General features: G+C 44.6%; 1 protein-coding gene across 1 annotated transcript in view; it reads left to right on the top strand.

The window, feature by feature from the left end:
* Positions 1 to 7207, top strand: part of KDM7A (lysine demethylase 7A) — a 79564-nt gene extending 72357 nt beyond the window's left edge. The window contains exon 20 of the mRNA XM_075007354.1: positions 2775 to 7207. Within this exon, the coding sequence (XP_074863455.1) occupies positions 2775 to 2869 (95 nt within the window). The 3' untranslated portion in view covers positions 2870 to 7207. The remainder of the gene's footprint in view (positions 1 to 2774) is intronic.
* The last annotated feature ends 4690 nt before the right edge of the window (positions 7208 to 11897 follow it).

Below are 11897 nucleotides of genomic sequence, written 5' to 3' on the forward strand. Positions count from 1 at the left end.
GGACATTCCACCAGTGAGGTGCAAACTCCTATTGCTTTGACCAGGGAACTCTTCTGGAGACTGGGACTCCCCCTAAACAAGACCAAGTGGGGCCTAGTTTCTTCTCAAGTTGTAGAGTTTCGGGGGGGGGGGGGGGCGGCTATCCTGGACTCTAAAGTAGCCAGGGCTTTCCTCCCCAGGTCCCACTTTCTGGCAATCAGGTCCATGGTCCTGGGCATGCGGGCATTCCCTATGACTATGGTAAGGACCTGCATGCACCGTATGATCCCGCATGCCGTACTCCGCATGCACCCATTGCAGATGTGGCTGGCATGGGCACACAAACTGTCCCTCCATTCTTGGGACAGAGTCATGACGGTTCCCCAGGATGTGCTCTGCTCCCTGGAGCGGTGGACAGAGCTGCCTCCAGAGATGGGCAGGAGGAGGTGTGTGCGGGACTCCCAGTCTCCAGATCACTACCAATCCTTCAGCTACTGACCAGTGCATTGAATACTGGATGGGATGCCCATCTCAGGGACTTGTGGCCACAAGGTATGTGGTCACAAAGCGATCTCTCCCTGCACATCAATGTCAGGGAGTTGAGGGCTGTCTGCCTCACCTGCTTGGCTTTCCTTCCCCATCTGCGAGGCAGGTCAGTTTTGATTCTATCCAACAACATATCGGCGGTTACCTAGATCAACAGGCAGGGTGGAGTTCATTCCCACCAGCTGTGCCTGGAATCCATTTGCATATGGGACCTTTGCATCAGGGCAGAAATCCACCTGATAGCTTCCTTACCCCTGGGCACCCAGGATGTGCTGGCAGACGGCCTAAGCAGGTCTTTCTCAGGCCATGAGTGGTCCCTCAGAGCAAATGTGGCCTTGCAAGTTTTCTGCAGGTGGGGGTTTCCCCATCTGGACCTGTTTTCCATGCTCCAGAGCGGGAGGTGTTCGAAGTTCTACTGCCTCGTGGGCCAAAGCAGGGAATCCCTAGGGGATGTGCTGCACATTCCCTCTCCAGGGGACTTGCTGTATGCATTTTTCCCCACCTCCTGTTGGTGCACCATGTACTTCCAAGAGTGCAGGAGTTCAGGGCTTCATTGATTCTCGTCGTGCTTGTGTGGCCCATGCAGCGCTGATTCTCTGCTCTCCTGGACCTGTCCTGTGACAGACCAATAGTGCTTCAGCTAGTCCCCTGATTACTCAGTGCTTCAGCAGGCTCTGTCTTCCAGACCTCTGGTCTCTGCATCTCTGCTTGGATGCTCCGTGGTTGACAGTTGGAGAACTCCAGTGTTCAGCCAGAGTTCAGGAGGTGCTGTTGGGGAGCAGAAAGCCCTCTCTCAAGGCCACCTGTTTCGCCAAGTGGAAGTATTCCCACAACTGGACTACTGAATGAGAGGTGTTCCCTATGGCTGCCCTGGTCCCCATGGTTTTAGATTACCTTTTAGACCTCAGAGTTTAAGGGCTGTCCCCTTCCTCTATCAAGGTCCACCTGGTGGCTATTTCCACTTTGCATCGCGGGGCAGGGGGCAAGACATTATTTGCAGATCCATTGGTTAACAGGTTTCTGAAGGATCTGGACAGGCTTTACCTGCATGTGTGACAGCCTGTCCCATAGCGGTATCTTAATCTGATGTGCTTTAAGCTCATAGGTCTATGATGTGAACCTTTGGCGCTGTGTTCTTTGCTTCACCTGTGCTGTAAGGTCTCCCTGTTGCTGGCCATTACCTTGGCCGGGGGCGGTCTCTGTGAGCTTCAGGCCCTCACTGCAGATCTCCCTTATGCCATTTTCTTCAAGGACAAGATCACATTTTGCTGCCACTCAGCCTTTTTTGCCTAAGTTGGTGTCAAATGTTCATATGTACTGAGACATTTTCTTGCCAGTCTTTTACCCAAAACCTCATCCATCAGGCAGGGAACAGGCTCTCCATACCTTAGACATGAGGAGGGTCTTGGCTTTTTATTTAGAGAGGACTAAGCCCATTCGTAAATCTCCCCAGCTGTTTGTAGCTATTGCAGAGCAGATGAAGGGTCAGCTGGTATCAGCCCAGAGGCTTTCTTCCTGGGTTATGTCCTGTGTTAAAGCGTTATGGTCTGGCAGGGGTTCCGGCCCCTCTACTCACAGCCCACTCTGCAAGAGTGCAGGCCTCTTCAGTGCCATTTGTAGCTGAAGTCCCCATTTTGGACATCTGCAGGGTGGCCACCTGGTCCTGTGTCCATACCTTTGCCAACTGCTGCGCATTGACCCATGAGGTGAAGGAGGATGCCACTGTGGATAGGGAGGTGCTCTGCTTGGTGGAGGGGTAAAACTCCTATCCCGCCTCCTGGGATGTCTGCTTTGCTTTGGAGTCACCTGCATGGAATGGACATGAGCAAGCACTCGAAGAAGAAAGAACAGATGCTCTTCGAAACGTGTTGCTCATGTTCATTCCCAATCCTGTCCGCCTCCCCTTAATTGGAGTGGGCCGGTGAGAAGGAACTGCTGAGGCCTAGAGCCAGCAAGGGTACATACGGGCTGATGTGCCAGTGCCACTCCAGGGGGTGCCTTGCCAGCTCAACGGGTACTGTTAAGAGAGAAACTTCCGATGACGTGCATGCTGTGTGTGCACAGCTACGTGGAATGGACATGAGCAACACAGCTTGAAGAATACTAGTTACAATGGCAAGTAACCTTTCTTTTCAGCTGAAAAAGTCGCTGGCTCCAGAGGGGAATCTGGTCTCCATTTAGGTTTATCTGATTTTATTTTTAGAATAGATTTTGTGAACTGAGCTGAAGTACTGGTTTCAATTTTCCAGGCAAGCGTCCAAAGAAAGGAATGGCAACTGCCAAACAGCGCCTTGGAAAGATCCTGAAGCTAAACCGAAATGGCCATGCACGCTTCTTTGTTTGATGTAGCTGCTACTACTACAACTGCTGTCTTTCCTTCGCAGTCAGTATTGAGGGCAACAGAGCCTGGAGCTGCTGCTGTTCCTCTGCCTGAAGCAGACTTGCATGTACCATGTAGAACACTGCCTAATGAACAAAAAAACCAATGCTGCATTTTCACTGTGCCACACCTGCTCAGCAATAACCATTTAGGAATGGGGAAATCTTCAGAGAGACAATGGACTGGGACAGTCTCTCTCATCAGGGCTTGAATATTACTTTGTTGCTGGTAGCGTCTGAGCTAATTCATGAGGGGAAGATGATAAAAGTGGTTATCCATAATTTATTTCTGACAGATTTTTACAATTTTTAAATTCATTTTAACTATTTATTTGGAAGACTTTTTTGTGGGTATTGTTAATTTAGATTTAAGAATGTGAAGGTTTTTAATTGTTCTTGATGATGATGATGTATGTTTGGTGCAGTGGAGAGCCACATTAATGGTGATTAGTCTGGACTCCTAAATTTGATATTCAGGTTATAGTCTTAAACAGGGATGCGATGTATTATTAATTATTTTTAAATTAAGTCATATGGAAACATATTCTATATTTTTCTGCTCTTTACAAGCTATTGGTTGGACTTTTGCTGACTTGTAAGGTACATGTTCTCTGCCAGTTTAGTTCCCATAGCCTCTCTCCATTCTGTACACATGGCTGACTTTCCAAAATGGAGAAGCAAAGACTTTTCTGTCTCCAGCAAGAGCATGATGTTGACGTTCAGTAGCTGACATGTCTTTAAACAGCCCATTTCCTCAAACTAGGGCTTCTGTTCTTCATCCTGATGTGGTCGGGGTTGGGTTGGGGCCAGGTGATTTTTTTTTTTTTCTCCCTTTCGCCCCCACCTCTTACGGAGAAAATAAAGTAGTTCTGAGAATTTTATTTGTACAATTTAGTTCAAATGTCCGAACAGAGGAGAGCAGCTTTCATCTTCTCCTAGGGGACTGGAGAGAGGTCAATGTGATGGGTTAAGTTTAACTTTTTCAAAAGTTTTGTTGATTGAAGAAACAGTTCTTAAAATATAAATTGCAGACTTAAGATTTGGCCGATTTATCTCCTGTGAAGGGTGGCAGGAGCATGAAAACTTGCATTCTTCAAAAATACATTCTACTGAGGAACTAAGGAGGCAGTTAAACATGTGCTGCTTGCAAGGCTGCAGATGGCAGTCCTTTTGAGTCTTAACTGGTGCATATGTAAGTGAGTTTGGTAGTTAGCTGATCTCAGAATGATCATTTGTGCCATGCTTTACATAGAGCTGATAGTAAATGCCAATTCTGAATTACCTGTAAATAATATTGATTTTAAAATTTGTATTTTTCTGTAATATAAAATTTAGGTATTTAAACTTTTCAGGGTGGGGGCAGAGGGGAATGACTTTACTTGATTTTTGTAAAAAGGGCATTTTGCAGAGTTCAGCCAAAAGTAAAGCCTGACGTGCTAGGTGTATCATCTTGGATTTTCCTGTATAGTGAGAGTGAAACGGCTTGGGTTAGCTATTCAATTTATAGGTTTGTCTTAAGTCCATTCACAGCTTGTCTGCCCTCATATTCTGTCCTGAATAGCTTCTTCCTGCTGTGCTTAACCAAATGCAGTTTTACCTTCCCGATTAAATGTAGGTACATCCAGGTTCCAAAAGTGATGACTACTACTGTTCTCAGGCAGCAAACTTTCCAGTCAGTGATGAGAGGAGGAAATACTTGTAACATTCAGTGTGAAATTTGAATTCTATCTTCCGATACATTCTCATGGAAGCAATTTGATAAATGTGTACCCTTTTTAAATTATTAGGAAAAGCTTTTCAGGAGAAATCAGGTCATCTGCCAGGCTTTGAGTAACTGGTTCATCTCTGGCAAACCAAACCAAACTGCTGTTCCCTTATTGGTTATCTTTTTATTAATTAAAACAGAAATATTTCCTAAGGGACGTGAAGCAGAATTGGAGGGAAGATGGAATTTTTTACTTATAGATTCTGAGAAACTTAATGAAACACAAATATGCCTAATGGAATCTGGAGTAAGGAAGTTTGGAATAGGAAACATATACAATGCTGCTGTCCCTGTGACTTGTCTGCATCAGGTCTCTCTTGTAAGCCTCTTCATTAACAAAGTGTTTAACTATCAACTTATTAATGGGAAAAAGTACTTGGCTGGACACATGTATGTTAAATGATTATTTCTAGTTTTCCTTTTTTCCCTTCTCTCCCATTTTTTCGAGGTGGCTCTCCATTGTAATGTGTACTAATGTCTCTTCATAGGCTCTCAACAGGCGGTGGGTTCATTTCCATTTTCTCTTGATTTCTATGCTTCCAGCAGAAGTCCCTGTAAGAGATTAAAACTTTATTTGGGGTGAGAGGGAACTTTAATCAATCAGTTTAAAAGAAATTGCCTTGATAATGGATGATAAATGAGTCTCCTTTTGGTAGCTTGATGAAGAGGATGTGTTGATTTCACTTTTCATGTATTTGTATGTTGGGATGTTTTTTCTATTGTTGGTAGAAAGCACTATTGCACCAAACTCTTTGTAGATTGGCTGAACCTGGTGCTACAGAAGTGAAGAGAAACCCTGTCTTTTTCACATTTCAGTTTTTTTGGGAAGGTGGGAGTGAAAGCGTACAAGTGGGGGACTGAGTCCACCTGTGAGAACTTTTATTTTCAGGGAGGATTTTGGAAAAACAAAAGCCTGAAGAATTTGGACTTTTAAGATAAAATTCCTGTACTTTTTAAAATTTTCTATTGCTACAAGAAAAAAATGTTATGAAATGACACATTTGCAGTTTGCTTTTCTCCAGGTACTCTTCTCTTATAATTTTTAAAAAGAAAAATGGAAAGACCGCCTAGAAATTATACTAAGGACTCTTCCAGCAACTTTCCCCTTTCTTCCTGTACTATACTTTTTTTTTAAAAAAAAACAAAAACAAAAAAAACAAACAACCCTGGCTACAAGGTAGCCTTTATGACCTCTGAGGTAGATTACCTATGCAACCTATAATATTTCTACGTGAAATAATTCTTGAAGAGATACTATGGAAAGGTTTTGATGCTGAGAATGAACAATTGTAACTTTCAGACCACATTATTCAGCTGAAGTACCTATGTTAATTTTAACAGTGATAAGAGAGCAGAGTGTCATGGCCACTCCTTAAAGAGCTTCAGCTTTCCCAAGCTTTGTTATATGGCATAGGCTGCTTACATTCACCAAGGCATGACATTTATAAATGTTGAAACCTTTGCAAGAGTATAATCCAGGGCTAAGTCATTATCTTGTTGATCCTTGGTTGGTAACTGTGAAGACTAAGCAAAACTGAGGCTAAGGCCAAGCCCCAATTACTGGCCTGCTCTAGCCTCCATGCCACCAAAAATTAGTGTCTTCTTAAAGCTCATTTACATAGTACTTCTGGACCATTAAAGGCTGTCCATGGCCCTGGAATTAAGTAAACAGAGCCACTTTATTTTGCAGAAGAAATATAAATGAAACCAAGGCCTTACTGTTTGTGGTTAACTAGATTAGAAAGCTGCAACATCCATTTTCCCCAAAAACACAACCACCCCCCTTCCCCCATTTCTGGGTGCAAAGAAAGTGGCGAATCGTACAGTGGGTAGAATGTATGAATAGCACTGATTAGGAAATGCATGTGCTTCTTCATAAGCTGCATTTCCTGTTGGAAAAGGACTTTTTTCTACTTCTATTAAAAATTAAGCCATAACAGTTTCATGCTGCAGGAAGGGAGTGAAAGGAATCACTTTAAGAGATTATATTAATATGAATTATCACTTTTGCTGGGAAATATCTAATTTTCTCAGTGCTTTGGCAGTTACTGCTTTCTAAAAGTCCATGAAATTTGAAAAAGGGGATAGTTCTTGGCTCTATCGAGTAGTTTTGTATTAAAGTTTTGCTGGCCCTTTTATTGTTCCCTCTCCCTTTTTTACTGTCTAATTTCTATCTTTTTTTGAAAATCTGTGCAAAATACTAACTTGTCTGTGTGGATAGGGTGTCTTGTCTGTCTGTCCTCTTACAGAAACGCACTACAGTATTGAGTATTTGGTTGGGAAAGCGGATGCTGCAGCTTTAAGAGCATTTTTCAGTTCATCACAGTATTTCCCATCCTCTTTTGCCTGCAGGCAGGGAAAATGTATGTACAGTATTTATTTTTGTTTCAATTTTACTTTAAATTTGTGAGTTTCTGTAAGTAGCTCACATTGGTTATTCTAGGGGAGGACAAGTGGCTTGTTTAAATTTGTATTTGATATTCATAGTTTCCAGCTTCTGTACTTTAAAATATTAAAATTAAAAAGTTGTATTACTTATGTTTTGATTTTAGCAATCTATAGTGTTTAATTTCTACAGATTGTTGTTCACTTGCTTGAAAGTGTAAATACAGAAAGTTGTACAGAATGTCTTGATGGGAAAAAATGCTTAATTCTGTTTCTAGGTGTGTGTGCGTGCGCGTGCACGCCCATTGTTTGACTCTTGATTTTTATGAAGATGTGCTGGAGAAATTTGGGAAGTGCACCACATTGTCTTGTTTCAGAGTGTAATTTTGCTCTCTATCCGAACATTTTCTGGGAGCTGGGTGTAAAGTATTTTAATTTATTATTTATTTATTTTTGATGCCTAAATGGAACAAAAAATGGTTGAGACGTCCCTCAGTCTATCACTTAGTAAATTTCAAGGAATTGATCCAATTTGGAAGTATTTTAATGCCAAAAATTCTTTTCCATCTTGTCTCTCAATTTTTTTCATATTCTTACTTTTTGGTCAAGTTTGCCCATATGCTCCTGGTGACTCTGGCTTTTCTGGGAGCAGCTCCTCCTGTCTGTAACTGACAAATTGTTTCTGGTAGAATGGATTTCTCTCTGATTCACACATCCTCTTTTGTTTCCGAGCAACATTCTCATTTCCTTTTATGCTCCCCTGCTCTTCTGTCTGTTCCACCTGCAACTATATCATGTTTCACTTCCAGTCATCACTGGTCCCCAGTTTGGTGGGTGACACATGAATACACTTGGAGGAAGAAGCACTGCCACACTGCATTTAGAGCCAGTATAATTCCTTTTTTTGTCTACGCTCTACAGAGATGCTGCTGTGTGCTCCTGAGCTGCTTCAAGGATTTGCATGGGATAGAGGAAGTGTTTCTCTCACGCAAGTCATATGCTCCAATGCAAAGTGATGGTCATGGTATAAAACTGTTTCAAAGATACGAGTGGCTTCAGGAGAACAGGATGGCAAAGGTTGTGTTCTTGTGGTCCTGGGCAGTTGGCCAAGTCACTTACTCCTCAAGTTGGCTCTCAGCTTAGTGGGTGAAAATTTTCTATTTATATTACAGGAAAGAGAGGGACTAGATGGAATGGAAGGTCTTTCTAAGCAGACAGCTGACTGACCTTGCAGCCACTTAACTAACTGATGTCAAGCAACAATAACAAACAAGAATTTTGTACTAGGCACTGAAACTGCATGGCAGTGGTTTCATTTTCCAAGCTATCATAGTCACACAAGTATCCCTCACTTGTAGAGGAGAGGGTCAGTGGGCGCATTTGCCTTCTCTGATACAAAACGTAAATAATCAAAATAGCTACATTTTTCTTGTCTTATTGCTGCGAAGTACATCAGTACTGAATTTCTTCTGCAAGTTTTGCTAATAGCCACTAGGCTGCAGTTGCTGCTGCTCTTTCAGCAGAAACAAACTAATGGCCTTAACCAACTCACTATACTCCCTCAGGCTGCATCTATACTACAAGATAAATTTGAATTTATTTATATCGATTTTCTAATTTTGGAATTTATAAGTCTGATTTTAACCATCCTCACTTCACAAAGTTGAGTCAAAATTCCAAGAAAGAACTTTTGGTTTCCCCACATGTTACATTGCCAGCACAGGTGCAGCGACTCTATTCTCAACTGGCCACCCATCACCCACTACCATCATTGTCAAAATGTGATCCCTGAAAATAACGCAGGGGGAAGAGTATAGGAAGAAAGAAATAATTTTTGGTTTCCCCATGTGTTGTGAATGGAAACAGGTTTTTGACTTTCCAGTGCACTGTAAGGCTTCCGTACAATGACAGTGTTCTAAACTGGACACCCATCCGATCTCCCATAATTGCAGAAAAAAGAATTCTTGGTTTTCCCCTGTGGTAGCAAGAGCAAACCCAGGTATGGGTCAGTTTGGGGTGGGGGCAGTGTTGCTGGATGACCAGTTAAGCTGTTCCTTCCCCCAAGCTCCCCAGTATCTTAACCGTCTGGGGAGACTGCCCCACAGTGGCAGCAAAGCCCTCTCTTTTCCATGCAACTGGCAGCATTGCCAGCACAAAATGGCAGGCACATGCTTTGGGTTGGCCTGGGTTGGGGGCTACCTATGTGATGTGCCTGAGCATGGGAAAGACCCAGATGGTGTGGCACCTGTGGGGGAGGGAAGAGGGTTCACACACAAATGTAAACCACTGAGAAGAAGTTTCTTGGTGTGTTATGTAAGCATGACCCCAGCACAGCCTTGTTGACACTTGGAATGGTGGAATAGGGGCTGGTGCCAGGCAGAGCAGAAAAAAAAAATAGCAAGTTTTTATATACATTTGCAAACTCCTTGCAGGGGCTATGTGAATAGGTAGATGCATTGACACTGCTAAAAGCATAGAAAGAGGAAAGCAATTTCTCAGACTGTCATACAGTTAAAGGCTCGGTGCTCCTGCCTGGAAAATCAGGTTCTTCCTGTTACTGGAGAACAGGGGCCAGAGCATAGCAGTGACAGGGGCATTGTGGGATAGATATGGGACACCTCTGGAGGCTAACAAATTTGATTTTAAGACATGGCACTTCCACACTGGCCTTTAATTGAACTTCTGAATTTGAGCCTGACTCTGTGTCAGGTAACTGCAGTTTTGTAATCTGGAGATTAGTGCACCCAAAATTGAGCTAATGGTCTTGACAGTGAAGACAATCACATGGTAAAGTTGAGCTAACTGAATTAAATTTGAATATCTCTTAGTGTAGGTGCAGCCTCAGTTTCCCTGCTTGCTCTCTGAGGCACCTCTGCTGCCTCCTCTGCGCTCACTCAGGTTACGTCTACGCTACAAGACAAATTTGATTTTAATAAATTTGATTTTTTTAATCTCATTCTTAGGAATTTGAATTTGTGTCCACAAGCATTCTTGAGATTCGACCCATTGTTTTTCTGTGTTTCCATGCCCTGGTTGCTTGTGGGTGTTTCATGTTAGAATCCTAGAATGCAAAGCACTGTCCCAGAATTCAGAGTACCTAGTAACAGAATTCAGACCCTCCAAACCCACCCGGTTTCCCTGTACTGCACATTCTCTGCGTACGTTGGTGAAGCAGCGGCCAGCTGTGCGATCAGCCCTGTCTGCCCCCACCTGCTTCTGTCAGCCACATGTCTGGACCTTGATATTTGCAGGCCCAGGCACTGCAGAATTCAAATTCAATCAAAAATTGGCAGGCTTCCTGTGACCTTCTTGCGCACCTGGATGGAGAGCAGCCGAGAGAGAAGCAGCCATACACAGAGTCACCATGTAGCCTTGTGGGGGACACTGCTGGAGGCTAATATGTTTGGATTAAAGACAGAGCGCTTCCACACTGGCTTTTATTTGAAGTTGATGCTATACTCATCTGGTAATATTGACATTTTGTTATCGGTATTGGGGCCCACTAACTCAAGCTAATGGTGTTTACAGTGAAGACAGTGATGTTTTAATATCGAGCTAACTCATTTAAATTCAATCTTTATTTCACAGTGTTAGACGCAGCCTCGCTCTGACTGGGCTGTGGTAGGGGTCAGACTGCCAAGGGTCTGAGGGCTCCAGCGGGGATGCAATATCTGAGTGGAGCCAGAAATGAGGCACAGGCATTGACTTTTCCCCATGGCGGGGGGCAGGGTGGTGGATTCCTAGCTCTGCACCAGACTTCACCGCGTCCCTCAGGGCACCCCTACCCCACTCCTTCCTGCCCATTGCTCGGCGTGCACCACATCCTCACTCCCCTCTGCCCAACCTTGGGAACGCTGTGAAACAGCTGATGGTGGGAGGCATGGGGAAGCGCTGGGCCCTGTTGGCAAGTGGGTGGCACTGGGGTAAGGGGAAGATGCTGATGTAGGGGACTGTAAGTGGGTACTCTGGCCCCAGACCATCCGTGTTGTCAGAGCTTATGGTTCAGAGTGCAGGAGAGAGCTCTGGGCTAGGGCAGGCGCTGGTGGTGCAGGGCTGGGCCAGGGATGAGAGGAGCAGGAGGCAGCTCAGAGCCACAGGAAGGGGTGAGGAGGATGTGGGGTCCTGGCACTCCTTACCATTACTGTAAGGATGGGGCCACCTGGTCCCTGCAGCTCCTAGGCACAAGGAGGTTCTGCACACTGCCCTTGTGCCTGCAGTTGCCTCTCCTGCTGCTCCCCGGGCTGCAGTTCCAGGACAATGGGAGCAGCGGAGCCAGGATTTGGAGTCGGGGCAGTGCCTGGGTGCTTCAGAGACCTGGCGACCGTTTCCTGGGGGTAGAGCGAGAGCAAGTAGGGCTCTGGCCTTAGCCCAGGTCCCTGCTGCCCGCACTTCTAACAGTCTGTGCAGGGGGGCAAACCTGAGCCGACAGGTCCCTTTTCGACTGGGTGTTAATTTAAAAAAAAAAAAAAAAAAAGAAAAAGCAACTCTAGTACATACTCACGCATACACCCACAACCTTCAGGTGTCTGTACTGCAGTTGCCTACACCATGCCTCACCAACTGTGCTGCTATTTAAGGTTGTGCAGCTAGTTGGGTATTTACACACTGCCAAAAAACCGCACAGGTTCTGTCAGGTATGATGCATTTGGGCAGAGCCTAACACAATGAGTAGAGGCCTGCCAAATTCACAGCTGTGACAAGTGTGGCTGGCTAGTGGTGGTGGTGGTGGTGGTGGTTGGGTTGCAGGATTGCCACCCTTCTGTGCTGCCTTTCAAGCCAGGTGGCCGGAGAGCCATGGTTGCTGGCCAGGCTCCCTGCTCTGAAGGTAGCTCTGCTGCCGCTA

The sequence above is a fragment of the Carettochelys insculpta genome, chromosome 1 (assembly GCF_033958435.1).
Source record: "Carettochelys insculpta isolate YL-2023 chromosome 1, ASM3395843v1, whole genome shotgun sequence".
NCBI lineage: Eukaryota > Metazoa > Chordata > Testudines > Carettochelyidae > Carettochelys > Carettochelys insculpta.